The sequence below is a fragment of the Rhinatrema bivittatum genome, chromosome 10 (assembly GCF_901001135.1).
Source record: "Rhinatrema bivittatum chromosome 10, aRhiBiv1.1, whole genome shotgun sequence".
Lineage (NCBI taxonomy): Eukaryota > Metazoa > Chordata > Amphibia > Gymnophiona > Rhinatrematidae > Rhinatrema > Rhinatrema bivittatum.
Genome location: NC_042624.1, coordinates 84,860,661 through 84,878,516, shown reverse-complemented (window position 1 = coordinate 84,878,516; position 17,856 = coordinate 84,860,661). Strand labels below are relative to the sequence as shown.

The window sequence follows — 17,856 nt, the reverse complement described above, 5'->3', positions numbered from 1 at the left end:
TATGAGGAGCCTGGTGGTTTGGACAATAGTCTTGCTAGTTTTGAGAAAGCTTTCTACAAAGCACATGGAGGGGAAGCTGCATTAAATGTTGGTCCTGTAAGAATAAAAAAGGAAGCCCATCCTGTTGGCAGCCAAAGAAACGAGGGGGGAGCTACGGTGGGGGTCGCTGGTGGAGCCCATCCCACTTGTGGCTGAAGACAGAGAAGGGAGAGGCCTGGTGGTGCCATCAGCAGAGCCCATCCTCCTGGAAGTTGAAGAATTGAGGGGAGAGGTCCGGCGTATGAAAGCAAGAGTGAGATGTGAGGAAAAGAGAGAGAGAGAGAGAGGGAGAGTGTGTGTGGGAGTGAGAGCAGTATGATTGATCTTGTAACTTGGATTTCCTTAATAGAATATTTCATAATGTTTAATACCCGTTTTTTTTCCATTGTTTAATATTCTTTCTGCTTTGTTGTTTATTTGCAATTATGTATAAATATATACATTTTTGTACCATACTGGAACTTAACACAGTTTGCACAGGCTAAGAAGTGATATGTAATTCCCACATACTAATATTTTACCATGCACTAAAAAGGACCATGCAAGATCTGTGAATTATCATTTATCATGGGAGAGCACACACTTTCGTAAAAGCAGGCTTTCCCTGGATCAGGTTTGTTAGTGCTGCAAGGAGGATGAGGAGCGTACGTGCAGCTTAGTAGAAGAAACTTGTTCATCAATTTCCAAATACGATGTTTTGTAGTTTGCTTCCCCGTTTCCTTTTTTCCACCCGGTTCTTGTTTGCAAGAGTGAAAGTGTGAGGACTTGTTTGTCTAGGTCATAGCTTCTGAGGTACAGCTGGTTGCAAGTGGTGTCTTTGTGGTAAGCCCATCTTTGGTTTGAATGGAGCGCGAGAGTGGACGGATGAGTGGGCAAGGAGAGAGGAGGCTGTAGAGGAGAGGAGAGAGCCCGGAAGGAGCCTCAGAGGGAGACAGCAGTTCAGAGGCCCGAACCAAGGATCTGGAGCATCTGTTTCCACTCTGAAGAGAATGGCAAGACGGTTAGCTACGAAGAAAACTAGGGGTCGTGATATGAAATTCCAAGGAGGTAGCCTCAGGAACAATGTAAGGAAATATTTCTTCAGGCAAAGGGTGGTGGACGTGTGGAGTATGCTCCCAGGTTGCGACGACAGGAACAGTAATAGATTTCAAAAGGGCGTGGGATAAACACAGAGGATTCCTAGTGGCTAGAGGATGGAAATGAAGAAATGGGGTAACCTGGGGTAAGTTTAGGTGTATCAATGCTGCATGGGGGCAACCTGCACAGAATGGAAGTTACTACCCCCCCCCTAAGGCAAAGGGGTAACCTGCACAGTGCGGCACTTACAACCCTAAGCAAATGGCTGGACAGATTGGATGGACCGTTTGGGTCCTTATCTGCCGTCATTTTCTATGTTATTACAAAAAATAAAGATGAATAAGAAAACCCCCCACCGCCGCCACCAAGAGTCATACCTTATCGTGGCATATGTCATCTTAATGCATGCTGTGAAAATGTGCCCTTTTTACCATGTGATGACTTTGGTCAGTTACCGCATCTAAGTGACCAAACTTAATCACACCTTATGCTAAAGTGCAATAGAAATACAACCTTGCTTAACATGTCCTAAGCTCGTAGATCTTTTGGATAAATGTTATTCTGCTACTAAATGGACAACCCTTACTAATTAATTTAGAGTTACTGTCAGACAAGTGTCCAGGTGTATTTGGCTATCTTCAGATAATTCTTTGCAAACTAGTTTGTGTATTTTATTTATTTATTTATTTATTTATTTATTTTTCACCGCTTTCCATACCCCTAACAGATCTAGGAAGAAAACAGCAGCCAAGGAATGCTATCAGTTGGTCTCCTTTTCCGCTGAAGACCTGCTAATACTACTACTTGGAGGCTGATTTTTGAAGGCAACTGAACACTGGTATATTTTGGGCTGAACACTGGTATATTTTGGGCTGAAAATTTGGCACATTTAATAGCCTAAAACTGTGACCCCTAAATCTAGACCTGCTATTTCTTACCCTAAGTGTAGGCATCTTGTGCTGGAAACCAGTGCTCGGTTTCCTCATCTGGCTCCTCCCATTGCCCTCCCTACTTTTTAGGTGACCAGCAGGGGGGGGGGGGGAATTTTCATTCAGGCAGATCTAGGTGACTAACTCCTTAAGTTAGGCACCAAGATCTTTTGAATACTCACCCCTTAGTATTCCCCCTACTGCCCTGTATGAAATCAACACCACCAGAATAGAAAGACAGCTCTAAATAGAAAAATATGAGAACAAATCTTGGTGGGAGGGGAGGGACGAGTAGTTTCCAATCACACAGGCACTCGCACGTGCACAGATCACATGGCCAGCATCATTTAATATCTTAAGTTCTTCCTGACCCAGATTCGGGAAATCAAATATGATACCAACCCAGTAGAATACTTCCAGCTTAAAATCTGCTTGGAACTCTGCCCTCTGGTCACGGCTGGAGCCAAGAGAGGTTTACTTTTTTTCGCAATCTGGAAGTCGTGCTCTTAGGCTCCTGAAGCGACAGGATTATTTCCTTCCATCAGCCCGGCTAGTGGTTACAGATTACAGATGCCAAACACGCCTTCATCCTTGAGAGCTTCAGTTACGCAAATAATGCCCAGGGCAGGAAATGTCTTGGGTTTTTTTGTTGGGTTTTTTTTTCCCAGAATCCTTTTTTCCCCTCTTTTCATGTCCGTATACGTTTACAGAGCCACAGGAACACCAGGAAAACAGGGCAGTGCATTTCACTGCTTGCTCTGGTCAGCAGCATTACAACCCACTCTGCAAAGTTTTCAATGAAAAGGCTTTTTTTTGTTTTCGCGTTAATCGGTTATTTAATACTTAAAAGAGCGCTGGTGGGCCCAGAACGGGCAACCCACTCCGCTTCAGACACTTAAACATACGAAAGCAGGCAATCTGCAACATCTCCATGCTCGGGAATGATCACTTACCCTCACACCTTTAGCACCCGGGTTACCTTCTGGTCCAGCTAAACCCTAATACAAAAAGACATTCTTTTACTTGTCACTGAATGAGCACACACAGAGGCTTGAGAGAGATTAGAAAAGTAACTGTTAACATGTGAGCCGTCGCTGCGCTGGGTTACTGCTCTGCACTGCCACAGAGGACAGGTTCTTTGAAGACGTTCACAGTGATTTATCTTCAATCCGGACTGCATCGCCGGCCTCTCCAAGCAGGCGTTTACATTGTCCTTTTCCCTCACCTGAATTCACACTTCCCCCCTTTCCCAATGCACCAAACCTTCCCTCCTTCAGAAACGGCGGGGCTGACTTTACAGTCCTCCGAGGGCTCTAATTTTATTCCTCCTGTTTTTTATCCTCCCAAGTGTTTCTCCCTGGTGGGTGCCAGTGACAGCTTAAAAGTGCTTTGAAATATTTAGGGCATGTCCAACGTGAGCATGCGACATAGCAGGCGTGTGCTTCCGGTCTTAGAGAAAACAACTGCCCCAAATTATAGAACTGTCAAGCCCTAGGAAAGATCAAACATCTGTCCCGCAGTTTCAATACTCACTGACGGGAGATTCTGTCCACCCAGCACTTACTACGGCTCACGCTAGCTGTTAATCGTTTGATTTACAAGAGGAAAACATTTCAAATACATTTTCTCATAAAAGGTGTAAACAATTATTGGTTTCAAATGTTAAAGAGAGAACTGCATACGAGCAATGGAACATTTTACACTTTCTCTTAGAGTTCGGAATCTAAGAGAGAACTAGCCAGCCTCGGCTTTATACGACTAATAAAAAGATAAATCTATAGCATAGTTACTGCACCTGCCTGCCAGGATAACCAGGTGCTCCAGCACTGCCAGGCAATCCTGAGATTCCCTAAAGAAAAAAAAAAGAAAAATAAGAGTCACTCCTTGAATGGAAGGAAGAGGGGTACAGGTAAGAAACATCTGCATTTCATATCATCAGAGGCACAAGTGTCACAGAGTACGATGGCATCGTACTACCATCGGGTTCCATAGGTCAGACTGGGAATCAGCAAAGCCCCTTGCACTGATGCCAGACCAAGGCACCTGAAAGCATTTGGCTGGGCACCCTGCCGCCTTCTGCTCAGAACACTACCTGAAGGAGGGCACTGCCCCTGCCCCGTGCGCCAGGGGCCGACCACACTTCCAGCAACTGGAATACGATAAGGTGGTATGGGGAGTGCTCTGGGGTCAGCCTGGGCAGGAAGTGCATTTCCAGATCCTTGTGCGCCAGCCTGTCCCAACGCCTCCTTAAAATGTCCCACACAGAGGAGGAAGGATGGATGGTGGACAGAGAGAGGTGGTGAGAGAGGAAGGCTGGGATGAAACTCCTGCCAGGTCACACCAACCCGAGAGAAAGAGAGACAGAGGGCTCGGTGGTGAGAAAGAGAGTGGAAAGAGAGAGATGCAGGCTGTGAGAGAAAGAAAGAGGCCCTAACCCTTCCCCATTTCCTCCTCCCTCAGTTTCTGTCCCATACTCCAACATCCTATAAATAGATGTTGCGCGGAGGTTGGCTAGTCTCTAAGGAACAGAATAGGGAATAATGGTTTTCATTTATCCATTCAATCTTTAAATGTATGTAACTTAATTTTTTTTATTTTACTGTTGCTTCTCTCCCACCCACCTTCTGAGGCAAAAGCAAGGGTGATTCAGATGTCCAGCTGGCTGAAACCCAGGCTCGACCTTTCAATGCCACTTGACACCTCTGACATGTGCCATCATCCCCGTCCAGCCTGCAGCCCCATCAGACAAAAAGCTTGAACTGCTGAGGCCACAGGCCGAGGGCTTGTCCACCATATTATTCCTTAATGAAGGGTTTTTGGTTTGGTTTTTTTTTTAGTAAGATTCTTCTTTCAAGCCTCTAGTGTTTTACAGCAACCAACTGCATTTAGCAAGCTTCTGCACAAACTATTTATACAATTATTATGCTATTACAGAATACGCTTACTACTACGGTGGTTCCCCTTCATCGTAAATCCTGTCTAGTGAAGTCATGTCCCTCCAAGGCATGTACCATGCTTATCACAGTCATAATCTGCTACAAGAAGCCCTCTCTTTATAACAAACTGTCATGAAGATACAGCCCCTTTGGTAAAACCACCCTGAACAAGAGGGATAGTCCTAGCTGCCACATATTTAGATTTCTTTAGTGCTTTTTATAAAAAAAAAAAAAAAAAAAAGGATCCCAATTCACGTGTAAGAAACCTGCAGGCAACCCATGCTGGAGTGGATGGCTTAGCAGCAAATATTTGGCGTTAATGTGTTGGATGGGGGTGGGGAGAAGGAAGACCATTTACTACATGTTAGGGGGTGGGAGGGATTGATATTACTTAAAGTACAGCAAGGTCGACTAAGGCAAAGCCAGGTTAGATAAAGGGCATCAGAGAGAGAGAGAGAGCGCGTCTGGGCTGGTCGGAACGCAGAATCCGCCAGTGAATCAGAGACGGCACAACCCAGATCATCTGAATGAGCTCCCTCTGCTGCGGCAGCTCAATAGTTCAGTATCCACTTGGTCAGTCCCTGCCTCTTTGCTCCTGATTAATTCGTACATAGCTGCCATGTTCAGACTTATGCACTTACCCGATAGGGTCAAAAAGAGATAAACTGCTTTTTTCTTTTTCTCCTAACATTTGGAAATATTGACATCCATGCTCGAACAAGCTCATCTGACTGCACCGCACAACAGGGGGTATTAGGAGGGGCATCCTCGTGGCTCAGTAACACACAAGAGAGGCGCAACTCAGCCAGGGGATAAAAAAAAATCTGTATAATGCGGGGAGGTTGTTTTCCGCCTGATTTGGCGTGAAGCCCACAGGCACATTTCACCCACAGATTTTTCCATCCCTTTTCAATTGAAAATTCTTCCAAGGGAACCAGCCGCGCTCACTTACGCCTGTTAATTTTTGCAGATAGATTTTCCCAAAAAATAAACATAAAATAAGCCTGTGCTTTCAGAAATTTGAACGTATGAGAATAAGGGTAAGGCTTTCCCCAGCCCCGCCCCAAGGGAAGGCTCCAATCAGTGCGAGCGGAGTTCCATGTGAGGCGGCACTAATGCACCTTCCTGCACCTGCACACAGAGAGGCAAAGTTTCTCAACGCCCATTTTCATGGCTGAATGGCTCTTTATATTATCCTTCATTATTCAACATATATCATCAGCTGGCCTACTTCACGGCTTCTGTGCATTTCGTTTTTGGTCTCCTTCCCGGGTCTTGTTTTCCCATTTATTTATTTTCGTAGCCCGTTTCATTTCACTTTTTTGGGTTACAGGTGTGCACCATTAGTTATGGTCTTGCCCCCAAGTTTTAAAATTCTCCTTCCGCTAGTTGGTCAGTCACAATATATTCCTGCATTATGTGTATGGGCAATGGGGGATCTCATTAAGATAGATAAGTTGAGTCACCGCTCTGCCTATCTTCATACTGGTGAGCCAGCCCAGTGGGTCAGTGGCAGCGCTATGCATTGCAGTTCAGAAGGCCTGGGTTTGATTCCCGGGCCTAGCTTCTGCTCCTCAGTTCAGCAAGGTCTGGGAAAGTGGTGGAGGCAATATTCACAGGCGTCAGGGGAGGGAGAATCAGCCATCGCTCAACAGTGACACCTACTGACTGAATTCAAGATAGACATGCACCAAGTTCCAGAGAGAGCCACAGGAGAAGGACTGCTGTGGTTTGGCTAGCTGAGGGTTACAAAACAGCAGAAAAAAAGCAGGAACAGGAGGAAATAGCTGAGCCAAAAGTTGCTTTTTATTTTTAAGGATTCATTTTGGTATTAATGAATAGCAGGGGAAAGTTTTCAAAGCGCTTTACTAAGCTTTTTCCCATAGAGAGAAAATGTGAGGAAAGCCTTTAGTAAAACAGGCCCAAGGTGAGTTAGATTTAACCCCTCAACAGACATTCACTGTAAATGAGCATTAGGACAGGGGTACTGTACAGATTCTTCTTGCTTTAATTCCACTGTCCAAAACATGCTTTTGTTAGTAGTACTTTAAGGCTATTATTGATTCAGAACAAAACCTTAAAATGTTCTAAAAATGCTCCCTGCAATTAGCAAAGCTTAGAAAGTCTTGCTTCAGCATATACTTTTTGTGCTGCAGGTCACATTGGAGGAGACAAACTGGGGGAGGAGAGAGAGTGCACGTTGTGAGAATGGGCTGGGAGAGAAGAGTATAAGAAGAACATAAGAACATGCCATACTGGGTCAGACCAAGGGTCCATCAAGCCCAGCATCCTGTTTCCAACAGTGGCCAATCCAGGCCATTAGAACCTGGCAGGTATTGAGGAGCCAAGCCATGGGGGCAGTGGGGTGAGAGCGTGTCGGAGGGGTGAGCTGGGGGAGGAGGAGTAAGAACGTATAGAGGAAGAATGGGCTACTGCCTTATGGTTAAGGCTTCTCGTTTCAGGGATATTAATTTGGCAATCTGCAGAGCCCAAGAGGAGCTGCAGGCAACACTAACTTCTTTCACCTGCTAACATTCGTAGCCACAACCACGGACACCACAGTGGTGCCACAAGTATTAACAGATGCAAGACATCAGCACTGCCTGCAGCTTGGAGTTCCCCCTTGGGTTCGTTCTGGTGCACTATTTTACTGTATTACTTCGGAAATTTTGCACCAAAAACTTAAAAATTCTGCATCTTTGAGAAAGAACTTTGTTTTGAAGTTTAAATTAATTAGTAAAAGACAATTTAGACTGTATTACTTTGTCAATTAGAGGCTTAGATTTGCTAAGCCACGATAAGGCGATAACGCAAGTTAAACAGCATTTATCACACAACAAAGCCCCACTGCAGCGATATCACGCAATATCGCATGGTAATTAGGCCCTAACATTACCATTAACTGCTTCCTGTTATTTAGGAAACCCATGTGAGGGGCAGGGTTGCTTCATGGACTGAGCGCTGTCAGCTGCGGATAGGCCCCGTGCTTACTTTCTATTTTATTTTGTGTTTCTTCTCAGCACTGCGGCCTTTCTGCAAGCATAGTTCAACTCCCATCCCTTCTCCCCATAGTCCCAGCACTAGTGAGGGAGGAGAAGGGGGAGGAGGAGTTGACAGTGTCCTGCTAGGCCTCAGAGTAGCAGAAGAGTGCATCAACCTGCTGTGCCTGGCAAAGGACAGAGACACACCTCAGAGTTCTTTGTGACACATAGGTTTTGCAAGTGACATCCAGTGCCGATTTTGGCTAATCAAGGATTACTTTGTATCGGAATGGTAAGGAGATATGATACAGACCTTCAGCTTGAAAGGTTTTAATGATGAACGATCAACAACAAAACTTTTCCGCTGGATAGAAATCAATAGAACTAGGGGTTACGAAATGAAACTCCAGGAAGGACGACTCAGAACTAATGTCAGAAAATATTTCTTCATGGAGAGGCTGGTGGATGCCTGGAATGCCCTTCCAGAGGAGGTGGTGAAGACAAAAACAGTGAAAGATTTCAAAAGGGCATGAGATAAACACTGTGGATCCCTAAAGGCTAAAGGATGGAAATGAGGGAAAGAGTGCATGGGGGTAACTTGCTGGTGTGGCGGATACTGCCCTCAACAAATAGGCCTTCATACTGTTGATGCAACTCCATCATTGCTCGCTGCTTCAGCGGCAGGGGAAAAAGAGGATAAGAGGAATTGGATTCAGACAACAACCAACAAGAACATTGAACTATACAGTCTGGGAAAACAAATAAGCATGGGGGTAACTTACTTGATGCGGCGGTTACTACCCTTAACCAGAAAGCCTGATACTACACTTCTGATGCAACTCCAACATTACTCTCTGCTTCAACAGCAGGGGGTGAAAGGAAATTGAACTCAGAAACCAACAAGAGCCCTGATCTTGGCGGTCTGAGTAACTGCTAAGTATGGGAAACTGATAACTATGAGAGCTTGCTGCCGTCACTTCTATGTTTCTACGTTTGAGGGAGGGTATGGATCACGAGTCTGAAGGGAAGGGGGGCGTGGCTGTCAGAACTTCATGGCTGCCAGGGTTTGGGAGGGATGTAGATGTATAAAGCAGATTTTCAGAAAACTACTCGGATTATAGCCAGCTAAGGTAATCAGACAAATTTTGAGCCACAGACTAGCTGGGTAGGCTTGTGACTGCAAATTTCCTAAACTTAGCTTGCTACAATCTAGTCAGATTTATATTTATTGATAATCATTTGATATTTCGCCTTCTCCTAACAGTAGGCCTAAGTCGGGTTACATAAAATATCAAGACTGAGTACATAAGCAATGGATACATATAGATATATCTGGGCACTGAGTGACTTACTGGAAATTTACCCCAAAAAGAAGCATAACTCTATAGCTCCACATCAAGTAGGACAGGCTTAGCCATGCCTGGCTTTACCCCACTGCATGGAGGGAGATATAGTCCTGCTTTTCCTAGGGAAATTAAAACTACATCTCCATGCATGCAATAGGGTAAAATCCAGGACTAGATCTATTTGTCCCCCTCAAAACATGGTGCTCCTACATAGAAGGCAATTTTATTTCATGTCGCATTTGTTTTCTTTGATAGAATAAGCATGCCGCTCAGTATGATTGAATTAATCTTTGCTGGCAAGGCACAGAATTACCTTGTGAAGTACAAGGACTGGGAAGGGTTCCCTTTTCCAGTAGTAAAAATGCCTCACATGGGATTTGCATCTGCAAAATATTCAGCACTTGCTATCTATAATTTCTGGAACCAATTTTGGTACTACAGTATCCCTAATCCCCATCTTATATCAAATCAATTTAAATGTCATTTAGCAATGAAGGAGCATTTTTGGTATTACTGGTCAGTAAAAGAGTTCAATTCAAACCTAAACCAGGTTGAAAACTCCCTCAGAAAAATCTGCAGATTTATCTGAAATCCATGGAGGAAAATTTATCTTTTTTTTTTTTTCCACAGATTGGGAAAATCATGACAGATCTGTAGAAATCCATCTATCCCTAGAAATCTGGTGCAGGTTTGTATTAATAATCCACAGCAATAGATTTCCACAGATCTCCTGTGGATTTTGTCAACAGCTGTCCCACACCTTAAAAAAAAAAATTGTGAACCAATTTGACAAACCAACGGATCTTTACATGTGTTCAACAAAATTGATCACATATTTCTTTTAAAGGGATTTGCAGAAATGTATTATTGACCTTGGAAACACAAGCTGCTGTTTTTACCATTCTCCAATGGCCTGTTTATAACAGTTCGAGATATTAAAACGTAAACTACTTACTGCGGAAACGAGCTATCATGGCCATAGTGAATTTGGCAACTTTTAACTTCCAGCTACATACAAGGAAGCCCTAATACAAAGCACATTAATCACATCTGTGTCACACTGAACAGGGCGACTCCAGTCCTCCCTGTCTGAAATCATTTACCTTCACGTGTCTTATGGCAAATTTAGGGTTTATGATCAGAACTGAATGGAAACTAAGTATATCTAATTTCTGATTTAAAATGTTCTGTTTTTCAACAGATGCATTACTGCTATTCTAATCACCCTCCCCCATGTCTTCAGCAGTGGGAAGCCATAGGTAATACTGATTTCGTACAGGAAATCAGAAACTAAACCTCCATGTACGCACTGGTGTTAGCTATGCCATTGACAGACCATAGTTTAATAAAGTTCGAGGTGGAAGTTGGTACTATCTGTAGGATACTAGTTTTAGGGGGAAGGTTATTAGACATTGCCCCTTTGCTGACAACAGGTGATGGAGATGTTAGGCCCAGTAACAGTAGGGTTCCAGGAGCAAAGAGCACTACAGGCTTCATCTCTATGGGGGAAAGAAGAGATTTCCACTGTGCTGGATAAGGTCGGGCCAATGAACTTCGCCCGAGTGACAAAAATCCTGTCCTGTGGTATATTAAGGAGTTGAGGCAGCTGAAGATAACAGGGAGCAAGTTGGAGAGCAAGCAGCAGAGGAGTAGGATTGAGGTAATTAGGGCTCTGTATAAAAAACACGTTGCTGGTTACTCTGAGGTAGTGAAGGAGGTGAAGATATTGCTTTTGTCCAATAAAATATCTCAGTCTGGGAATACACCTAAGGAATTGTTTCATGCTGTGAAGCAGCTGTTGGCTGAGATTAGGAACGATAATGGGTTTGATTATTCTGTGCATTTGTATAATTCTTCTGTATCGTTTGCAGAATAAGATTCTAGATATTCAAGACAGGTGGGAGTAAGATTTGAGATCAGGGGTGAAGGGCTAAGGCAGATGGAATGGGAAGTGGGGGGATTGTAGGCAAAGTTATACATAACGGGGAGGAAGAAGGGGAGATTTTAGGGGCTGTTCTAGTGGGGGTTGGCAGTATTTTGATGATGGTAGGGAAACGGTGGGGATTGGGAGTCCTTTGTTCCAACTTTCCAGAGGATTTTGCATACTCTTAGACCAACAACCTGAGAGCTGGACAGTTGTCCTTCTGGGTTGTTGAAAAGGGCTAGAGAGACTAGTGATAGTTATTAACAGTTCTCTGTGGGAAGATATTTTTCCTGATTCATTGAAACTATCTCTAGTTCATCCTTTGTTGAAATTCATAGATCCTCAAATGAAAGACAATTATCGCCAGGTCTCAAACCTTGAGTTCTTGAGGAAAACTATCTAACTTCTAGACTATTTGGAAGATGCCACTGGTTCTGGAAGCTTATCAATTCAACTTCTATGAATGCTGTAGTACAGAGACAGTTCTGATTGCATTGCTCAATGATTTGCATCAGAATATCAACAAAGGGAGTGGTGCCATTGTGATCTTCCTTGATCACGATTTGCTGGTTGAGCAATTGATGGCAGCAGGATAGGAGGGACGGAATTGCAGCAGTTTGCACACTACCTTAAAGAAAGTGGTATGGGGCAAATTTCAGTTATCAGCTTGGACGCTCCTCTCTGGCGGGTCTCAGGGGTCTGTTCTTTCGCCATTCCATTCAACATTTTTATGGGATCATTATGGAAATTTTTGATCAATTTTGGGGGCTGCTTGATACCATTTGTTTGCCAATGACAGATTATATTTTCCATAGGTTATGGTGGCATTGAAGAGCAGAAGATCAATGAGTGTTGGCTAGAAGTCACACAGTGGTATTGGTCTAATAAACTGAAGTTAAATAAGAAAAAGTCTGAGATCTGTGGATTGGGTTCCTGACCAAGAATTTTGTGACTTGCTGGATAGTCAAAGGTTGCCCATTAGGCATTCGGCACAAAATCCAAGAATTCAAATGGATTCAGGGTTGACTCTGCAGTTGCAGGTGGCCTTAGTAACGAATTCTGCTTTTTATCATCTGCATATGGTGAGGCAGATTAGGCCTTCTTTTGTGTCTCAGGATTTGGCAATGGTTGTACAGGCACTGGTTATTAGTAAGTTGGACTCTTGTAGTATGGAATTTACTGGTCTACCTAAGAAATTGTTTGAAACAATTTAAGTTGATCCAGCATAGAGCAGCCCAGCAAGTGAGAGTTTTTAAAAGCTAGGGGGCCAGTGTGTCTGCTGCTGCAGAAATTATATTGGCTGTGAGCAGAATATCATATTTCATTTAGGATTCTTTGTTTGGTGATTAAATGCCTGTACAATATGGCTCTCAGTTCTCTCTCAGATAAGACTGTTGAAATATGTCCCACCTTGCGCACTGCAGTCCTCACAACTGGAGTTGCTTGTTGTATGGGAGAGGCAAGTTGGGAATGGTTGAGGCAATGAATGTTTTTGGTGATAGCACCAAAAGTTTAGAATAGTCTCCCCTTGGAGTTAAGGTTGGTCAAAGATTTCTTACAATTTCAGGAAAAAGTAAAAGCGTGGTTGCTCTGTGATGCTTTCAGTGAAGATGGATAAGGAGCATCTGATGGATTGTAGTTATGGAAGGGAAGGAGATTATTCTTAGGGTGGGGAGGGAAGAAATTTTGGTTTTGACTGAATTATTTAAACTGCGATTGTCTATTATGCTTTTAGTGTGACAGCATGATTTTTATGTTTGATTATATGATGTTATGTTGTACATCATTCTAGGTCATTTTAGAGAAAATATTATCCATAAATCAAATAAACAAATAAATAAATACATAAATAAAACTAATCAGATCCAAAATCCTGTGAATAAAAAAAAGATTTGGTCATAAAAAGCTGACAAAACAATGTAATAATTAAAAGTTGGGGAAAGTACGGTGGTAGCAGGAAAGAGTCTCCCCATCTGCTCTGCCTCTCCTGGCAGGAGGTATCTAAAACAGCGGTTCTCAACCTTTTTTCTATTGGGACACACCTGGCAGATAATGCTTACAGGTGTGACACTTACCCATCACAGGGCTAAATGTAAACATAGACTCTGCATCCACAGGAACCCACACCCGTCCCCAAACAATGGATGAGGAGCAGAACTAGGATATTTCAGATGCAACTCGCTATATAAAAAAGATATTCTGATTCTGGTGCTATCTCAATAACAGAAACACAAACTCCCTTATTACCAGGCGCATTGTAAAATGCAAAACTTGGAAGAAAAAAAAAAACAACACTCAGCACATGTGTAGCAGACCTTCCATACCATTGCAAAACTAATTCCAAGAACTCAAACAGCAATAGCCCTTCCTATGAAAAGGCAGCAGTGCAGCACCAATGCATGTCCTACTGAGAAAGAGAAAATGCAACAAAGAAGATTGAGACAAATCCCGACCTACTAGTAAAATACCTCACCTCGGTCCCATGTACAGATCTGACCTTCACCAAATACAGAATAAAAGACCACAAATTACAAATGTGGAGACAAAAACTGGAATGGAAACTTTAAAAAGCTACTCTGCATGCAGTGCAAAACTGGAGAGCTAGAAACAGAAATACATATCCTCCTACACTAAGCAAAGTACAAAGTGAGAAGAAATGCAATTTCCCAAAACTGCTCTTGCACCCCATCACTTCCCTTCCATGCCTCCATCATCCTTCACTTTTCTCAATTACTCCCTTTCAGTCATCCACTCACACTCATATCCCTGCCCAGCATTCCTGACCCCCCACATCCTCTTCCCTGTGCTCCTTCTCTCCTCTGCGACACACCTCCCAGGACCTCACAACACACCACCATGTCCTGACACACCTGGTGAGAACCACTGATCTAATAGACCACCTGCCATTACCTGGAGTCCTCTAATACACTCCTCATCCTCGGGCCATGGCAAAAAAGAATAAAAAAAACAGTTTTATGGCTTTGCAGCCTGCACCTTCCTAGGTCAAAGAACATCTCCCGGAGCTTTAACCAACAGCCCACCCAGAAACTGTTCTCCAGAGGCCCTGCCAGGATGCTCTCTGATCACCAATAGAAGTAAAAGCATTTTTGGTTTTACTTATGTCCATGAGCTGTATGTTCGAGTCAGTGAGTGAGCGTGTGTCAGAAAGCATATTTGCGAGCGAGCATGTGTCAGGCAGCATCCGTGTCAGGAAGCGTATTTGCGAGCGAACGTGTGTCAGGGAGTGTGCTTGTGAACAAGCATGTGTCAAGGAATGCATGTAAGAGAGAATGTATGTGTATATAAGAGAGCAAGTCTGAGTGTATTCCCCATCCTAACATATCCACAAGACTCACAAAGTGACTGGAATCCAATGTTCCAAGGTAAGAATATAAGACTTGCCATACTTAGTTAGACCAAGAGTCCATCAAGCCCAGTATTTTGCTTCCAACAGTGGTCAATCCAGGTCATAAGTACCTGGCAGAATACCTTACAGTAGATAGATCCCATACTATCCCAGTGATAAGTAGGAGCTTTTCTCAAATCCATCTGCTTTATAATAGTTTATGGCCTTCTCCTCCAAGAACTATGGTAACTGCCTTTACCACATCCTCTGGCAATGAATTCCAGAGCTTAAATGAGTGAAAATAATATTTTCTGATTTGTTTTATATGTTCTACTTACTAACTTCATGGTGTTTCCTAGTTTTGTATTATTTGAAAGAGTAAATAACTGATTCACATTTACTCGTTCTATTCCACTCGTGATTTTATAGACCTCTATCATATCCCCCCTCAGCTGTCTCTTCTCCAAGCTGAACACCCTAATCTCTTTAGCCTTTCTTCATAGGGGAGCCTTTCCATCCCCTTTATCATTATGGTCACCTTTTTCTGTACTTTTTACAGTTCAATTATATCTTTTTTTGAGATGCAGTGACCAGAACTGCACACAGTAATCTAAGGGGTAGATTTTCAAAAAGCGAGATTTGGCGTACTTTTGTTGGCGCATCAGGCGCCAACAAAAGTAAGCTGGATTTTAGTAGATACACGCGTAGCCGCGCGTATCCGCTAAAATCCTGGATCGACGCGCGCAAGGCTACCGATTCCGTATAGCCGGCGCGCGCCGAGCCGCACAGCCTACCTCCATTCCCTCCGAGGCCGCTCCGAAATCGAAGCGGCCTCAGAGGGAACTTTCTTTTGCCCTCCCCTCACCTTCCCCTCCCTTCCCCTACCTAACCCACCCCCCCGGCCCTGCCTAAACCCCCCCTTTACCTTTGTCGGGGGATTTACACCTCCCGGAGGGAGACGTAAATCCCCGCGTGCCAGCGGGCCGCTAGCGCGCCGGGACGCGACCTGGGGGCAGGTCCGGAGGGTGCGGCCACGCCCCCGGACCGCCCCGGGCCGTAACCACGCCCTCGGACCCGCCCCCGAAACGCTACATCCCGCCCCGAAAACGCCACACGGATCGGGCCCGCCCCCCGACACGCCCCCCTCGGAAAACCCTGGGACTTAAGCGAGTCCCGGGGCTCTGCGCGCGCCGGTAGGCCTATGTAAAATAGGCGCACTGGCGCGCAGGGCCCTGCTCGCGTAAATCTGGGCGGATTTACGCGAGCAGGGCTCTTAAAATCCGCCCCTAAGTGTGGTCTCACCATGGAGAGCATGGAATTTTTTTCATCCTTATTAGTTTTAACAAATATTCAATGTGTCTGCTGTTTCAAAATATTTTATTGGTGTTTGCGAACTTTTAAAAAATGTTATAAGTTTTTAATTATTAGATATTCATCAGCTGTTTTGAAATATTTGTTCTTTTTATTAGTATGGTTTTACTATTAGGATTGTTTTATATTTCTTGATTTGTTTTTTTGAGAAATGGTGATGTTTCTATATTTCCATTGTTGTACTGCACAGAGTGTGGCTTATTGTGGTTTCCAATTCAGTTTTTGTTTGCATATTTCTATTTATATTTTATGGTCTCTTTATTCTGTATTTGGGGAAGCTCTGCCTGTGTTCTGCATGCAATTGAAGTGCAGTATTCTGCTAGCATTTAGTGCCTTTTTAGGATCTATAGCAGCCTGGCTTGTTCTCTTTTCCCAGTAGGAAGTGTATTGATATTCTAGAGCCAGGTGAAATATTTGTAGTATTACCTTTAAATAAATAGGGTTGTTACTGTTTGAGTGCTGGCAGTTAGTGCTGTTTTGGCATAGGAGGATTACTATATTGTAATCATAATTCAGTTTACATATGAACTATCCTCAGTGCCCTCCTTCTTCCAGTAGATATCGGAAGGAGGGTCTACAAGAAGTTCATATCAAGGGATCTGATTCAGACAAATTCAGGTTTTTAGACAAATTGGTTGCAGAACCAAAAAACAATCAAATTTTCGTTACAAGAAAAAAAATGTGTGGTTTATATGGGGTGCATCTCTCAGAAGTTTTGAAGAGACTTTTTCTTTACACAGGTTTTTAGGAGAGTCCCTACTTTGAAATGCACAATACATTTTGGCTTCATTCACAATGCAGATCAGCCTCATCATTCCTTCCCGGAAGTTGTGCAAATCTGGAAGATGGGAAGGGAAGCATTCTGAGTCCAATCACATTTAACATCCCTCCCCTCCGCCCCCTTCCAAGCCTGGAATGGACAAGAGGTTCACATCTGGGAGCTGCTGGGCCATCGCACAACCCAGAGGGCTCCTTGGGGATCCTCTGGAGGGGGAAGACTTGCTTCAGGACCTTTGGGGATAGGGACACTCTCTTGTGGCTTACAAATAATGACACTTCCATTCCAAGAAGTTTACTAAGAAATCTGACGAATTTAACAAATTATCAAAATACACATCTTTGCCAGGTGATATCCATAAATAAAGTCTTTTTTGACTCCAACCCCTCCCTTCCCCCCCCCCCCCCCCCAACACACACACATATCCCTCTCCGGGCTGCTCCTAGGAATTTCCCTAACTTTGGTAATCCCCTTATTGTACCTGAGTTAGTCCTGTGATGACATCGCCTCTCGAAAAATCTCTGGATAGCTGACTTATTTAAATTCAGGCATTCATCTGATTTCTGTGTTTTGTAGGTAGAACTACAGGTTAGCTAACACAGATGATGGTATTGGTAACTAAGTGATACATCTGTGACTAGCTTTCAAGAGTTAAAATATCTTCATCAGATGAGTACAAAAAGACCAGTGTGGGAAATTCAATATCCCAAAATGGAGGCCCTTTTTCAGACAGTGTGTTTGATAATCTAGGCCACATCTCCTAAATCTCTGTTTTCATAAACGTTGATGGAACCTGTTTCCTCCTTTCTGCTGCTAGATGTACTGCCCTCATCTGCAAACGGAAGCCTATCCACCCTTCTCACTCACCAACTTGCCGAGACAACCATGGTAGTCACATTGACAAAAACGTGCTGCTGCTGAGTCTTTCGGGACTGCTGTCGCCTTGTTGCAGTCTTTTCCGTTCGAGCTGCCAGCAGACTCCTAGGAGGCAACCAGTTATCAGCAGCAGTCACAAATGCATCTCGATTGGTAGCGAATGCCTGCAGTGGTGCATCATGTGGGAAGGAACAGCCCCTGAGATTTAGTGGAGCCAATTACCAAAACTATGCGGGTAGGTGCAAACTCCGCG

General features: G+C 43.8%; 1 protein-coding gene across 2 annotated transcripts in view; it reads right to left on the bottom strand.

Annotated features, from left to right (window-relative positions):
• COL24A1 (collagen type XXIV alpha 1 chain) overlaps nucleotides 1-17,856 on the bottom strand; it is a 554,101-nt gene that overhangs the window by 373,149 nt on the left and 163,096 nt on the right. For both annotated transcript variants that reach the window (XM_029618163.1, XM_029618164.1), the window contains exons 9-10: nucleotides 3,841-3,894; nucleotides 2,999-3,043 (exon numbers count right to left, since the gene is read on the bottom strand). In XM_029618163.1, coding sequence (XP_029474023.1) covers nucleotides 2,999-3,043; nucleotides 3,841-3,894 — 99 coding nt within the window. The remainder of the gene's footprint in view (nucleotides 1-2,998; nucleotides 3,044-3,840; nucleotides 3,895-17,856) is intronic.